We start from the raw sequence: 16,125 nt of genomic DNA, 5'->3' as shown, positions 1-16,125 counted from the left end.
GAAACAAAAGGCGTTAAATTCAGGGAGGCAAGGGGATGAAGATTAGATCACAGCCTTGACATTGAAAAACTAGGTCAAGGTCAGATTTTCAACGTTAAACCTTTTAATGCCCAGAACAATATTGTAGGTTGTCCTGAGTCTGTCTGCTACAGTATACCTCTAGCAGTGGTCAACTTACAAATACGAAATGAAAAACCAAATACCTGATAGTACAATGTAGAATTCATTGCTGCGACCATTATGAGAGTAGGTCAGGGTAAACTCTTGAATTCAAGGGTGTCGCGGGATGTTGCCTTGTTTATTGTGGTTGTTATTGATGCTGCATATGGTTTCATGTTTGATTCATGTTCCAAAACTACACTTTGTGTTTTACTCAAGGGGAGAGACGGTTGGACAGCGACAAAGACAACTTTGAACGAGGGTCAGAGGACAAGTTTACGATAGAGGCACCCAACCTGGGGAGGCTGCGCAAGATCACCATTGGCCACAACAACAGGGGCTCATCCGCCGGATGGTTCTTAGATAAGGTTTGGTTGATCTACATGTGAGCTCTAAATGTGCACAGACACTTCCTGTATGCTGATCCTGTCCAACATGTCGCTCCAGGTTGTGATTGATGACATGGGAAATAAAGAAGTTTATGAGTTCCCAGTAAATCGCTGGTTTGCCATGGATGAAGATGATGGAAAAATCCAGAGAGACGTGTTGGTCGGATCAGTGCAACCAATGGGTGAGGGCAACACATGTCATGGTGGCCTGTTTCAATCTGATGCGCTATTTTTGTGACGTAACATCTAGAATAAGCTGTTGTGAACATTGTTTTAGGAAAACAATGTAACCGTAAAAACAAAAAAATCTTTGGACCGACTGACCGACCAACCATCCTACCAAAAAATTCAATTTTTTTAGACAGACCAACAGAACAAAAATTTAATTTTTTTAGACTGACCGACTGACCGACCATCTGACCAAAAAAAACATTCTTTTAGACCGACCACCTGAACAAAAAATAATTTCCAGCCAACAAAAAACTTTATAGACTGGCAGCCTGACCGACCATCCAACCAAAATACGCCATTTTTATGACCGACCGACCGACCAAAAAAAATTTTTTAGACCGACCGAGCATCCAACCGAATAAACAACAATTTTTAAACCGACCGAAGAACAGCATTTTTTTAGACCACATCTGTCAAAGCCACGGCCCGCGGGACAGATCTTGCCCGTGATTGATTATTTATTATTTATTTATGATGATTACTAATTACTAATAGAACCGGTCCGCAGGCCGCATCCGCCCGCTGGTCTTTGCACGCACCAACACTACATTCCCCACAATGCACCGGTAGCGGAAGTCAGTGCAGCGCATCGAGAGGGCTTTGATTTCATTCAGAGCGGAGGGTGGATTTAGTTACCCCCCACCTCAGAAATGGATAAAAGGAAAGTGGACGCTGAGAGCAGGGGGTTTAAGCCAGGTGGGGGTCAGAGTTCATGTTCAGAGAGGTCAAAGGTAAACCTGCGTGTCTTCTGTTAAGTGTAACCGTTTCAGCTTCTCGGACGCGTTGGTGTGTGTGAAGATTGTTCCTCCCTGATGAAGCTGAACGAAACACCTTCAGTCTTCCTCAGCTCAGAGCCTGACCCCTGAATGACCCCTGACCCCGGACTGTGATGAACTTGTGTGAACGATGAGACACCTTCAGACATCAGGTCAGCCTCGGAGCAGTGAGCCTCAGCAGCAGGAACGACTTTCAACATTTAAATTCGGTTCAATTTGTACATTTGTTTCGTGATTGTCTTTGAAGGAAGAACAAATGTTTTGTCTGGGTGCCATAGAGTTTAGGTTTTATTTTATTTAATTCAGTTGAATGGACTCGGGGGAAATTGCAGACAAGAGCCATGGTAACATGTATTAATATTTATTATTTTACTATTTCAAAGCAGTGATTGGTCGGATCGTAGAGCAGCATAATAACACGTTTTCAGTTTATACCGAGTGCGATTTCATTTATGCGTTTATCTTGATATTAATGTTTCCCCTTGAAGTTACTGACATAATATTGCTTTATTCACTTAATCATTAAATAATACACTGTGTTCAATGGGCTGTGTTCACTTCAGTATGTTTAAATAAACACGGAACCAGGAGCAAATTTTTTGTTTTGGCCCTCCATGTATTTGACCTTAACACCTCTGCCTTATGTGATGGGGGGGTTTGGTTCCCTAGTGACGAGCGTTGTGACCGTTTGGGGGTGTTTTGTGTTGAACTAACAACACATCTGTGTGTGATTGTTACGGGTTTGCATGGGCGTGTGTGTATTTCTGATTGGTTCCCTCCTCCCAACGCTTCACCACCCTTCAGTCCTGGCTCCGCCCACTCCACCTGTTCCCTCCCCGGCTCCTGATTGGTGCAGAGTGTTCTCCTCAATCAGAGCAGGAGTCCTCAAATCGTCTTCAGCTGTTCAGACGGGGGGGGGCTGTTTGCTCCTGGAGATGTTTGAACCAAACTTGTGACCACATTGTGAAGAGTGGGCCGAGTTAGTCACTGGATTGTGTTAGCATTAGGAGTGGGGGGGGGGTGCTCACTACTTTTTTAGTACAACTGTAATCAGATTACTTTGGGGGGGGGTTTTCACTAGTAATTTCCAGAGGACTCCAGCGGTCCTCTTGTGGTTCTGTTCCTTTGAGCAGCTGCCTTTGGTCCTTTAGTTAATCTTGAAAACCTTTACTCTGTCCAGGGATTAAGATAATCTCTGGTTTATCAAATATTTTTACGTTAACCCTTTACGTCGGTTTCTTCTGCTTACGACTCTTTCTAACGATCTGGGTCGTAACAGCGATCCGTCCTGGAACTGGTGGATCATGTAGAGCAGCGGTCCCCAAACTAAGGCCCGCGGGCCGGATGTGGCCCGCCTCCACGTTTGGAACGGGGAAGTTGAAGAGAGCTGGAGACAGAGTCCACGAGCCTCCTGGACCCGACAGAAGGGTCGGTCAGTCCAACAGGAAGTTAACGTCCAACAGGAAGTTAACGTCCAACAGGAAGTTAACCTCAAAGACCTTTTTCTCTGTAGATCCCAGAGAGGTTCTTCGGTTCTCATCTATTTCATCAATAGTGTCTCCATCCTGTTCATTCAGTCTACTGGTAGACGTTACTTCACCTTCATGATAGAAAAATATCTCCTGTGTTTATCACATCACAGGTTCTTCACAAAAAAAACAACAACCTGATCTCGTTTCCTACAAACTTCACCTCATCTGAACGTTCTTCGCCTGGCGGCAGCAAACTACCTTCTACCTACTACATTAAAATGTTTCTCATGAAAGCAGTAAAAGGTCAGTCGTTTCTGGCTCAGGGCTCCATAACCCTCTCTTTCTACACTCCAGACAACGCGGAGGGGACACGGCCCCCCCCGGGCCTCGTTACTGCGAGACACAGTTTTGATCCAGAACCTGCAGCGCTGGGTTGGGACTTGAATGTGACACCGGGGGCTCAAATGGTTACGGGCTAACCCACCACGCTACCGATTCCTTCACGCTCACACCTTTTCTCCGGGCGTATTTGTCTTCGTCGTTCAGGAAACGGCCAGAAAAATGAAGGGAGGGGTGGGATTTGAACCCGTAACCTCAGGTCTGAGTTCCTCCTCTCATCTCTCTGAGCTAAACCTTCAGCTGCTGGATCTGGTTTGGAACTTGTATTTATGGGTTCACAGGTGGAGGAAACCACCAAAATGTTTGTGTAACCAGGTTTAGAACCAATTCCTACTACAATGACCCCCCAGGTGTGTCCTCACACCCTCCTTCACACCTATTCTCATTTTAACTTGAACTATGCGCATGTTTTTGGAGCCACCAGACACGTGGAGAACATGCAAACTCCTCACAGAGAGGCCCTCAGTGGGGTTTGAACCCCAGACCTCCTGGCTGTGAGGCCACAGCGTTACCGCTGCGCCGCCGTGCTGCTCTGGTGAGAGGACGAGGACGACTACCAGAACAGTTCACTTCATTTAGTTACATTTATTAGTTACATCTGGCCCTTTGTGGCCCTCAGTGGAAATGAGTTTGACCCCCCTGCTGTAGATACTGGCTGTGTACTATGGTATCGTGCTCCCTGATCATTTTCTACGTGTTCACAGGGATTATTTACAACGTTCAGGTGATGACTGGTGATGTCAGAGGTGCCGGCACCAACTCCAAGATCCACATGGTGATGCACGGCTCCAAAGGCTTAAAGAACAGCGGTAAAGTGTTCCTGGAAGGCGGGGCTTTTGAACGTGGCCTCATTGACATTTTCAACGTGGAGATTTGCGAGCTGATCAGCCCCCTCAGCAGGGTCACCATCGGACATGACAATGGGGCGGTGGGTGCTGGATGGTACTGTGAAAAGGTACTCCTCATCATGTTCAATCATGAAGTGTTTCTCTGAATGCCCCCCCTCCAACCGTGCCCCTCTTTACTCTGGAGGTGGTGGTTTACTGCTCCTTCACGGGTGTGGAGCAGACATTTCCGTGCGGCATGTGGCTGGATGAGGACGAGGGGGACGGACTGATCGAGAGGGAGCTGTACGAGATGGTCTCTCTCAGGCAGAAGAAACTGAAGAGTGGGTGCCCTCACGCCACTGACAGATATCACGTCACACATTGTATTTACAGCAAACTATCCAATGAACGTCTTTACTTTTCGGTCCTAATAACACTAAATGTCTTGATTAAAACTTTCCCTGCTTGCGTCCGTGCTCCAGAGTACCCCTGGTCCCTGTGGATCTTCACATCGGACGTGAAGGGGGCGGGAACGGACGCTCAGGTGTTCCTGCAGATCTACGGGGAGAACGGCAAGTCTGACGAGATCAAACTGGAAAACAACTCGGACAGCTTTGAACAGGCCCAGCTGGATAAATTCATGGTTAGCCTTAGATGGTGTGGTTACGAGAACACGTCGTACTCCTCCACCATACGGTTCTCTGTTGTCTTACTGGTTGTTGGGATCACTGTAGATTGAACTGCCAAACATAGGAAGACTCCGAAAACTCCGCATTTGGCACGAGAAGAGACATCCGTTTGCTGGCTGGCATTTAGCAAAGGTAAGGCCTTACGTTCTAGATGCCACACAGATGAAGATGAAGATAAGATAATCATCATACATGATGGTCGTAATTTCCTTCAGGTCACTTTGCTGAAGACCCTCACAGCAGAGAAATATTCCTTCCAGTGTGGCCGCTGGCTGGACGTCAATGAGGACGATAATGAGATCGTCAGAGAGCTTCCAGCCACCGGAGCTCTGATCCATGAGCCTCTGCCGTGTAAGGAAACACTAGGAATACAGTCCACACTGTCGTGAAGTCACCCGTTATGTGAGGATGAAGCTTTTAATCATTGGTTTCCCTGTCAGTGATGAAATACCGTGTGACCATCTGCACCGGTAATGTCAGCGGCAGCGGCACCGATGCCAGTGTCTTCCTCAACGTCATTGGTGACCTGGGCGACACCGGAGACAGACTCATGATTATGAGCAAAAACAACGTCAACAAATTTGAAAAGGGCAATGTGAATCAATCAACAACACACAGAGTCACCAGTATTGTTTGGCGTACGCGTGGCGAGCATCATTACACCACTTGTCTCTTTGTCTTCTTCCAGCATGATGAGTTTCTGATCGAGTGCGTGTCCTTGGGTCAGGTGCACCGAGTGCGCGTCGGTCACGACGGCCGTGGCGGGGGATGTGGTTGGTTCCTCGATAAGGTGATGGTCAGGGAGGAGGGCCAGCCAGAGACTTTGGCCATCGAGTTCCCCTGTTTCAGGCAAGGGGGGTGCTCCTGATTGAAATAATAGTCGTGTATAACGTGGTGACTGATCTCAGTTTTATGTAGTGATTTAAGTTTGTACATTTTGAGAGTTTCTTTCAACTGCAACTTGCAGTAACACCATCTATCTGGGCCGACGTCTCCTAAAAGTCTGCTCAGTCAGACTGACTTTCACTGCTTCTCCAGTGGTGTGGTTTCAGTCGCTGGCAGCTGATGGATGAGTTTACTGCAACAAATGGGCCCTAAATGCCCAACGGTCAGGCGGCGTGCTCCTCCAGTTACCAGGGCCAAACCGCAGGACCGGGGTGCCGAGTTACGAGTGGACAGAGTCTTCCTATCGGTCCGACAGGAAGTGAATCACGTACATGTACAATATTGTTGACATGACACCATGTGTTAGTCCCGATTAATCCTGCTTTCAGATTAATAACATCCGTTTTGAGGCTAAAGGGTTTTGTCAAAGGCAGTTCTTCTGTTTTACTTGTCGACACACATCATCCGTCTTCAGAGGTCCGTTTCTTGAATTGGAGTGACCCTGTCTGTTTCCAGACCTCATTCTGGGAGAATAAGTCAGAAACAACACTGTCGTTCTGTGTTTCCTGCTACAGGATTCAGTTGATGTGTTTATCCTCAGGTGGTTGGATCGTAACGAGGATGACGGGCAGATTATCCGTGAGTTGGTTCCGGCTGGAGATGGACTGCGTCTCTTCAGTGAGTGCGTAAAGAACATTTGGGAGGATCAGCAAGCAGAAACGGAGGGTGAAAGGGTTCATGCTATTGTCCTCAGACGTTAGCTACCACATAGTGATCAAGACGGGTAGTGTGAACGGAGCCAGCTCGGACTCCAGAGTGTTCGTGAAGCTGTATGGAGAGAAGGGAGATACCAGCAAGGTCATACTGGCCGTTTCCGACAACGACCTGAGGAACTACTTTGAGACGGGACGCACTGACATCTTCACGTTGGAGACCTGTGACATCGGACGGGCAAGTTCTTCAGATATGTACTTGCCTCACGCAGACAGCTCATGGTCCTGGAACATCTACAGTGTGTGTTTTATCTTCTAATGTCCTTGTTTCCAGATCAACCGTCTTCTGATTGGCCACACAAACGAGGGCTTGCGGGCTGGATGGTTTCTGGACAGCGTGCAGATCTCGGTTCCGGTCCACGGGATGCAGTACATGTTCCCCAGCCACCGCTGGCTCTGCAAAGACGAGGCTGATGGGAAAGTTGAGGTTGAGATCTATCCCAGCGAGATTTTGGACATTGAAAAATGTAACTGAAACAGCCAGGATTCATGAGTTTAAACACCGCAGTGATGATGGAGTGAACGTTATTGGTCTGCTCTCATAACTTTTTCCTAACAGTGATCAACTATGAGGTGACAGTCGTCACAGGGGACGTGCGAGCTGGTGGCACCAACGCCAATGTCTTCTGTCAGATCTATGGAGATGAAGGAAAAACTGAAGTTCTGACCCTCAAAAGTCGCTCAAACAATTTTGAACGTGGGACAACGGAGATCTTCAAGGTGTGAATGACGCTTGATTCACGATGAATGAAGGTTGCGTTGCTGCATGTCGGAAGTTTGACCATCGTTTCACGCTGACAACCCAGATCGAGGCTCAGGACGTTGGTAAGATCTACAAGATCCGCATCTACCACGACGGGAAGGGGATTGGTGACGGCTGGTTCCTGGAGACGGTGGACATCAAGCGGCTGAAGATGGCGATGGTAAAGGTCGAGGTGAAGAAGGAGGACACCAAGAAAGACAAGAAGAAAGACAAGAAAAAGAAGAAGAAAGAGGAGGAGGAGGTGGATATCGTTGAAGAGCTGCAGGAGGTGGTGGAGACTTTCACGTTTCCCTGCCATCGCTGGCTGGCCAGGGATGAGGAGGATAAGGAGCTGGTGGTGGAGCTGCTGACGGAGGATGATGAAGACTTGGAGCGTAAATAGATCACTGATGAGATCGGTTATGGCAATGTGAGCTGTTTTCACTGACATGATGTGTGTCCTCCTTGCAGTGAACTCGTATGAGATTCATGTGTTCACTGGAACCATGTGGGGGGCGGGGACCGACGCCAATGTTTACATCAACATCTACGGCGAGACCGGCGACACGGGCGAGCGACGACTCAGGAAATCAAACAACCTGAACAAATTTGAGAAAGGCCAGGTAGCCTTTATTTCTGTCACATCCTTTGTTCAGGTGCTTGGCTTAGCTTATGCTAAGCTAAGTTTCATTCAAGTTTATTTATTCTTATATAGCCCAGACTCACAGAAAATGTCTCAAATGTCTTTACAATCTGCACACGGACGATATCCCTGTGACCTTTGTGTCCTGCGAGCAGCACGTCCCCCACATCGGATAAGGAACAACACCCCAAAACCCTTTTAACAGGGGCAGACAGACGAAGCAGTAGATACCGCATATACAGATTAACAACACAACAATAATAATAAAACTAACAATAATCATAAATGTATGACAAAATCACGCTGATCCATCCAGTAGAGGGAGATACCACCAGTTACCCAGGGTCCACCACTGTGAGGACAGACCAAATAAATGCCCAAGTCATTGTTCTTAAAGAAAATAAAGTGTGTGGTTACCCCCCAAACCCAAACCATAGCTTAACCAAATGAAATGGAACCAGACTCCCCCAGTGGATGGTGATACAGATCCATTGTGTAGCTTGAGATACCACCAGCCGAGGAGGCAGACAGAGGTCACCAAGAGGCCCTGTCTATGTTCCTGGAGCTAACTGTTCCCTCGTGTAAATCTGCCTCTGAGGGGGCAAATAAACATGTTTTTAAGCTCGTGAAGTCATTCCTATGAATTTCCTATAAAACGATTTTGATAGAGGTTAAACATTATGTTGAGTCGTCTGTCTTCTTTTACATCATATCTGGTAGTTTTCTGTTGGTTGCTATCGACGATACTGTTTCCTGTTGTTAAAGGTCGGATCTAAAGAGTCTAATCGTTTAAGTAAAGCTCAAATAAATAAATAATGAGGGTTCTATGGGCTGCGAACCTAAAACCTGTGACTTACGTTACCCTTTGTCGCCAGGAGGACGTGTTCAACATCACGGCGGTCGACCTGGGGACCCTGAGGAAGCTGAGGATACGACACGACAACAGTCAGGCCGGCGCCGGCTGGTTTCTGGACAGGGTGGAGATTATAGACAACAAAGATGACGCCACGTATGTCGACGACACACACTTCAGATGTGAAGCTGCATGTTCTCACAAACCCCTTTAGGGATTCATTCCAACAACACCATCGGTCGTTTATTTCATTAACAAACAAATGAAGTCATTCCTACACACAAAATCTATTACAGTTATCACAATTCAACAACCATTTGCAAAGCAGGTGTCACTGTTACCCATGAAATGTCTGTAGAGCACCCCCGTGTGGCCAAACCAGGTTCTGCGTTTAGACAATGGCTTGTCTCTAGATTTAATCCAGATAAAGATGGCTGTGTTTTTAAAGCTTTATTACAGGACTAATAGTCCCTGAATCTAACCTACATTTTTACTGCGTTGCTGTGCTCCAGGTACTTCTTCCCTTGTAAACGCTGGCTGGCTGTGGATGAAGACGATGGACAGCTGGCCAGGGAGCTGGTTCCTGTGGACGAGGCCTTCATGAAGAAAGGGGACGATGATGAGGAAGACTCTGACGCGACGCTTGGTCTGGAACAGAAAGGTGAGAAGGAAAAGAGACAAACACTGATGAAGAAGGCAGGTCAACATTCTAAACTTCTTCTTTCTGTCACAGCCATGTCAACGACGTACACAGTGAGGATCAAAACAGGGGAGAAAAAATACGCTGGGACTGATGCTAACGTCTTCATGACTTTGTATGGTTCCAAAGATGATACCGGTAATCCATCAGATTAAATCTCTGTGCATGTGTGTCTGTATTGTAATCTGATGGCTGTGTGATGTCATCGTCCACAGGGATCATTAACCTGAAGGCTTCAAAGACTCACAGGAATAAGTTTGAGCAGGGAATGACCGACGAGTTCACCGTGGAGGCCGTGGACATCGGGCCGCTGAAGAAGCTGCGCGTCGGACACGATAACCGTGGTACAGAACTGCCTGGGTTAGACGCTCGGTGCGTCGGGTTAGAAGACGTCCTCAGGTGTGTTCTCCTGTTTCAGGGGGGGGCTCTGCAGGATGGTTCCTGGACTGGGTGGAGATCGATGCTCCGTCTCTGGGACAGAAGCTGCGTTTCCCCTGCGGGCGCTGGCTGGACAGAGGGGAGGACGACGGCGCCATCGTCCGTGACCTGTTCCCGAATCCCCTCCAGACGGAGCTCTACACCCCCTGTAAACGCCACCGAGCCCAGCATGACCTTCGTCCGATGAGAGGAAGACGATGTGAAATACTGACAGTGTTTCTGCTCTGCAGTCGTCCCGTACGAGATCAAGACCTTCACGAGCGACGTGTTTGCAGCCGGCACAGATGCAGACGTCTTCATCGTCCTGTACGGGAGAAACGCCGTTTGTAGCCAGCAGAAGTCTCTGTGCGTCAACAAGAGGGAGAGGAGGATGTACTTCGAGAGAGGAGCTGAGGACATGTTCATCGTGGAGGTGCAGCAGCAGGTTGGGAGTGGATCAATGGGTGGAGGAGGTGGGGTCCCCAATGTCTTGTTTCCTGTGCAGCTAGAAGACGTCGGGGACGTCATTGAGAAGATCCGTATCGGTCACGACAACCGTGGGGTCAACCCGGGTTGGCACCTGGACAGGGTGGAGATCCGACGTCTGCTGAGGAAAGGAAAGGTACTGAGGTGGAGGGGGTTCTCCATCACGAGAACCGACACTAGAACGTCACCTGGCTAGAACATCTAATCTCATGTAATCTAATCTACATATTTGGGCCCACAGAAAACCACTGATTCTGGTCAGTAGGGGGAGACGTTCTCCTGTCAGACGACAGGAACCCTTCAACACACTGCTGACATACCTCTCTCTGTTCCATTCCCTCGTCTTCCTTGTCAGGGTTCTGAGACCATCATCTTCCCGTGTGAGCGCTGGCTCGCCAAGTCGGAGGACGATGGCGAGACGGTGAGGGAGCTGGTGCCCTCTGACATCATCACCGAGAAGCTCTCACGGGACGGAAACCTGAAGATCACAGAAGTTGAGGTTGAAGATGCTCTGGAAAGTACGTTGGTGAACACCGTGGTTTCCTGGGACTCGGACCCGTTCCCTGTGCGTCCGTTAACGTCACCCTCTCCTCAGCTCACACCTACAAGGTGGCGGTGACGACGGGTGACGTGTACGGCGCCGGCACTGACGCCAGCGTCTTCCTCACCATTTACGGAGACCTGGGCGACACGGGCGAGAGGAAACTCAGCAAGTCAGAGACTAACGGCAACAAGTTTGAGCGGGGATCTGTGAGGAACCACGACTGTAACACCTGCCAATGAGACGCTTCATCGCTCTGAATAATTCCAGAACATCTTTTATCTCCAGGTGGATAAATTCACCATCGAGGCCGTCGACCTCGGACAGGTGTTCAAGATTAAAATCCGCCATGACAACAGTATGGTGAGTCCGGACTGGTACCTGGACCAGGTGGACGTGGTGGACGAGGATTCGGAGGAAGTCTTTCTGTTCTTGTGTGAACGCTGGCTGTCCAGGAAGAGGGAGGATCGACTCATCCAGAGAGTCTTCTACGTCAAGGTGGGCTGTGAGACGTATCACAAGCATTTGTCTCTCCACTTCCTGTTGGACGAGACAATCACCAACCACTGTCTCTAATCCCTCCATCACCACTGTCTCTAATCCCTCCATCACCACTGTCTGTAATCCCTCCATCACCACTGTCTGTAATCCCTCCATCACCACTGTCTCTAATCCCTCCATCACCACTGTCTGTAATCCCTCCATCACCACTGTCTCTAATCCCTCCATCACCACTGTCTGTAATCCCTCCATCACCACTGTCTCTAATCCCTCCATCACCACTGTCTGTAAACCCTCCATCACCACTGTCTGTAATCCCTCCATCACCACTGTCTCTAATCCCTCCATCACCAGTCTCTAATCCCTCCATCACCACTGTCTCTAATCCCTCCATCACCACTGTCTCTAATCCCTCCATCACCACTGTCTGTAATCCCTCCATCACCACTGTCTCCAGACGTCCTTCTTTCCCTCAGACTCTTCTGTTGCTCCTTCTTGAGGCTCCTCCAGAATGATTACATCAAAATTCACCACCATCAGCTGATGAATAAAAGCACAGATTAACAACTCAGACCAGATTAGATCTGAAGTTCTGTCTTGTTGGGTTGATCATCGTGTGGTCTTACACACTTAACCCTTCACTCGCCGCTGCTGCAGGGCTACGACGGCGTCAGAGAGAACCTGAACAGTAAGAGCTCGGCTCTGACGCTGAAGAGCCTCGACAGCAACATGAACAAAAAGAGCAAGAAGAAGCAGGAGGAGGAAGTCCAGCTCCCAGGTGAGAACCGTCAGGACGCCGCTGGGCTGGAGTCCTTCCTTTCTAATGAGTGACCCCCCACCCCCCCACAGTGATACCGTACCACATCTCCATCTGCACCGGGCTGGAGCGTGACGCCAGCACCACCAGCAGGGCGTACGTCATCATCACGGGCGTCGACCACACCCAGACCGACAGGCTGTGGCTGGACCTGCCCCACGGCACGCCCGGCTTCTCGCCCGGATCTCTGGAGAGCTTCGAGTGTGGGGGTTCTGACGTGGGGGAGATCAAGAAGGTGGAGGTGAGGAAGATGATTGGTCCTGAAGACACACACCCCCGTGTCGGATGAAGACAGCCTCTCCTCTTCCTCTAGCTCGGCCACGATGGAGCGACCCCGGAGAGCTGCTGGCTGGTGGATGAGGTGGCTGTTGCCGTGCCAACCAGAGGGGTCAAATACATCTTTGCCTGTAAGTGCTGGCTGGCCAAAGACAGAGGAGACGGCTTGACGTCCAGAGTGTTCAACGTTCTGGATGCAGAGGCCATTTCTATCTCCAAGAAGGTGTGAACACGACCCCAACGTGACCCCGAGTGAACGTCGACACGTTAAAAGTCTGTTTAGAGAACGATTCACACGCTACTGCTTAGGGTGGTTTGAACACAGCTGTTTGTCTCAGGGTTAATGCTGAGTTCTTCTTAAATGGGCTCGAATCTCATTATATAAGCAGAACAATGTAAGAGGAAGAGTAGTAAATGCCCCGTCTGCCATGCCCCGCCCTTGCTTACCCTGATGCTACGCTCTTTTTAAAAAATTTTTTATTGTGATATTAATATTGATGAGTTTCCATGCCAGACTATTTACGAGGTTACCATAGTAACCGGAGATGTGCAGAACGCCGGGACGGACACCCGGATCTACATGTCGGTGTTCGGAGCCAACGGCAGCACGGAGGAGATGCTGCTGCAGAAGAACGAGGACCGGTGGGTGAAGGTCTGGGGTCAGCTGGTTAACCAATGGTTAACCAATGGTTATCCACTGGTTTACCTCTGGTTATCCACTGGTTTACCTCTGGTTACCTGCTGGTCCAGGTTTGAACGCGGCCAGGAGGACACCTTCAACATGGACATTGACGACATCGCCCCCCTGAGGAAGATGAGGATTCGTATCGACGGCTCTGGGAGTCGACCCGACTGGTTCCTGGATCAGGTCAGTGTGTCCGCGGGTCTCTGGTGGACCTCAGGTTAAACCGGTCAGTGAACACACCGATCCGACTCCAGGACATCAGAGGCTGAGGCGCCGATGGTTCTGTTTACGTCGTCTCTGCTCCGCGTTCAAGAAGAACCTCAAAACAAAGAACACAACTGCATGTAAAAATCAATAGTACACAGGAGCACACGCGTGTATTTTTACCTTGGAATGAAGGCTGCAGGTCGCAGAATCAACACACACACACACACACACACACACACAAACACACACACACACACACACCGATCTGTGCCTGCAGGAGAATTGTCAATAATTCACCCACCTACAAAGAAACACACAAACACACACACACACACACACACACACACTCAGGAACGTTCCAGCGTCTGTTAGTGTGATCTCCAGCGTTGTGAGCCGCCATCAGACGCTCAGGTGTGTCTTCATGTCAGGTGTTCACGCGTGACATCACACCTGAAGCCGGTGCCGCCCTGCGTTTAGGTGATCATGAGGAACCTGACCATGGAGGAGGAGTCAGCGTTCACCTACGAGGACTGGCTGTCCAGAACCCGCGGGCCCAGGAGGACCCTGATCTGTGAGATGGCAGCCGTGGTGGACGAGGAGACGATGGTGGAGCTCACCACCTACGTCATCCAGGTGAAGACCAGCGACATCTCAGGTGAACCTTCTGAACGCCACGCAGACTCGCCTCATCTTAATCCATCAATCGTTGTCGGGTAAAAACTAAAGAATAGGATGAAGGTCCAGCCTTCATCTTCAGAGCAGGTAAACGGTTCCACAGACCTCCACAGGAGGCCTCAAGTTCTTCTGTTTTGTCCTGGTTGAGCTGTTAGAAGTTACCTGTCATCTATAACTTCATATCTAAAGTGTGTTTTAATCTGATCCAATCTCTCGTCAGGGGCCGGCACTGATGCTAACGTGTGGATCATCATCTTTGGGGAGAACGGCGACTCGGGGACGCTGGCGCTGAAGGAATGCAACAGGTCCAACAAGTTTGAGCGCAAGCAGCTGGACACGTTCTGCTTCTCGGACATCCTGAGCCTGGGCGATCTCTCCAAGGTCCGGGTCTGGCACGACAACACAGGTCAGAGGTCATTCAGACCCAACACCCCTCTGTGTGACACGTGGAGGTGCTGGTTGGCGAACGCTCTGAGGTCACGCTGCGATCATACGCCCAGGTCCGGCCCCAGGATGGCACCTGGACTACGTGGACGTGAAGGACGAGCTCATGGACAAAACTTTCCGTTTTCCCTGCGACCGCTGGCTCGCCAAGAACGACGACGACGGACAGCTGATGAGGGAGCTGGCCTGCGCCAACAACGACTACCTGGACCTGGACGAGAAGACAAGTAAAGGATGGAGAGACGTTTGTGTGTAGAAGTGAGACGATGACGTCTGAATGAGCTGCTTCCTTTGCTCTGTCCTGAAAGAGTACGAAGTCTGTGTGACGACTGGAGACACGGCCGAAGGAGAGACCAAAGAGAACGCCTGGATCATCCTGGAGGGGAGGAAGGGTCGATCCAAGGAGCTGGTGATGGAGAACTCCAAGAAGAAGAGGTTCCTGCGGTGGGTGTTTGGTCCCTGTGAGACTCCGTCTCCACTCGTGACCTAATCGTGAATGATTAGGTCACGAGTACCAGAACCGAGTCCCTTAGCTCAGTACCGGTTCTGTGGAATGAAGATCCACTCTCTTTCTTCTCTTCCAGGGGGAACGTTGACCGGTTCGAGTTTTCCTCCAAGAACCTGGGTGACATCGCCGGAATCTGTCTGGGACACTCCCCCAAAGACGGCAAGAAACCAAAGGGGGACTTCTCCTGGCACGTGGACCGGGTCGTCGTCACCGAAAGGGAACTGGGGAACAAGTAAGGCGGCTGCGACTTCTGGTCTGTGTTGGGTGGTTTTGGTGGTTTTGGTGGTTTTCCTGTTGGTTCCCATCTTCCCCTTCAGGTACATCTTCGTCTGCAACGCCCTCATCCCTCTGTCCCCAAAGAGGGACGACTTCCTGACCTTCGAGTGCACCAAGTCCATCGAGAGCTTTGCCAGTAAAGCTCGAAGCCTGGTGCCCGTCAAGTACGAGATCATCGTCATCACGGGCGACGAGAAGGGAGCGGGCACCGACGCCAACGTCTTCATCACCATCTACGGCTCCAACGGGGACTCGGGTCGCCGGCAGCTGCGACAGAAGCTCCGGAACCTCTTCGAACGCGAGCAGACCGACCGCTTCCTGCTGGAGATGTTGGACATGGGGGAGCTGCAGAAGGTCCGGGTGGAGCACGACAACTCGGGCGTGAACCCCGGGTGGCTGCTGGACCGGGTGGAGGTGACCAACACCGCCAACGGGGTCACCACCATCTTCCTCTGCGGGAAGTGGTTGGACACCAAGAAAGCTGACGGGCGGATCGCCCGGCTCCTCTACCCAAAATACTAGAGCGAGTGAGATTTAATCTCAGGAACTCAGACGTGTTCTCGGTTTTTACTCCACTGCAGTTCCATATTTGACGTCAGCAGAACGATGTGACTGTTTCCTGTGCAGACAGGAAGCAGAATGTGCCAGTCTTTACCCAGCATCAGGGACGGTTTGTCACCGCGGGCCTTTGATACCACATTAAATCCTTTTGTGATTCACGTTCATCAGCTGACTGCAGTTCTTACATCCCTTC

General features: G+C 50.0%; 1 protein-coding gene across 1 annotated transcript; it reads left to right on the top strand.

Annotated features, from left to right (window-relative positions):
* The first annotated feature begins 1,389 nt into the window (after positions 1–1,389).
* loxhd1a (lipoxygenase homology PLAT domains 1a) lies at positions 1,390–16,051 on the top strand. Its single transcript, XM_068333948.1, has 35 exons — positions 1,390–1,707; positions 4,131–4,381; positions 4,459–4,594; positions 4,736–4,896; positions 4,988–5,074; positions 5,158–5,293; positions 5,383–5,537; positions 5,631–5,791; positions 6,429–6,505; positions 6,582–6,778; positions 6,875–7,067; positions 7,160–7,320; positions 7,407–7,737; positions 7,814–7,965; positions 8,861–8,994; positions 9,351–9,499; positions 9,572–9,676; positions 9,754–9,882; positions 9,957–10,124; positions 10,207–10,388; positions 10,461–10,577; positions 10,797–10,959; positions 11,037–11,191; positions 11,271–11,480; positions 12,141–12,261; positions 12,333–12,541; positions 12,614–12,799; positions 13,091–13,218; positions 13,327–13,444; positions 13,946–14,123; positions 14,364–14,549; positions 14,644–14,814; positions 14,896–15,031; positions 15,172–15,327; positions 15,413–16,051. Exons 1-35 carry the CDS (start codon positions 1,686–1,688, stop codon positions 15,891–15,893), a joined length of 5,802 nt encoding a protein of 1,933 aa, XP_068190049.1. The 5' UTR covers positions 1,390–1,685; the 3' UTR covers positions 15,894–16,051.
* The last annotated feature ends 74 nt before the right edge of the window (positions 16,052–16,125 follow it).

Source organism: Antennarius striatus, chromosome 15 (assembly GCF_040054535.1).
Source record: "Antennarius striatus isolate MH-2024 chromosome 15, ASM4005453v1, whole genome shotgun sequence".
NCBI classification, from domain to species: Eukaryota; Metazoa; Chordata; class Actinopteri; order Lophiiformes; family Antennariidae; genus Antennarius; species Antennarius striatus.
The sequence above is the reverse complement of the archived record's forward strand: the minus strand, read 5'-3'. Positions and strand labels throughout refer to the sequence as shown.

Coding starts and splice junctions, on each gene's coding strand:
- loxhd1a (XM_068333948.1), top strand. CDS start 1,686: ATGAGACACCTTCAGACATCAG. Junction 9,500..9,571: donor GCTTGGTCTGGAACAGAAAG/GTGAGAAGGAAA, acceptor TTTCTGTCACAG/CCATGTCAACGACGTACACA. Junction 13,219..13,326: donor CTGCAGAAGAACGAGGACCG/GTGGGTGAAGGT, acceptor CTGCTGGTCCAG/GTTTGAACGCGGCCAGGAGG.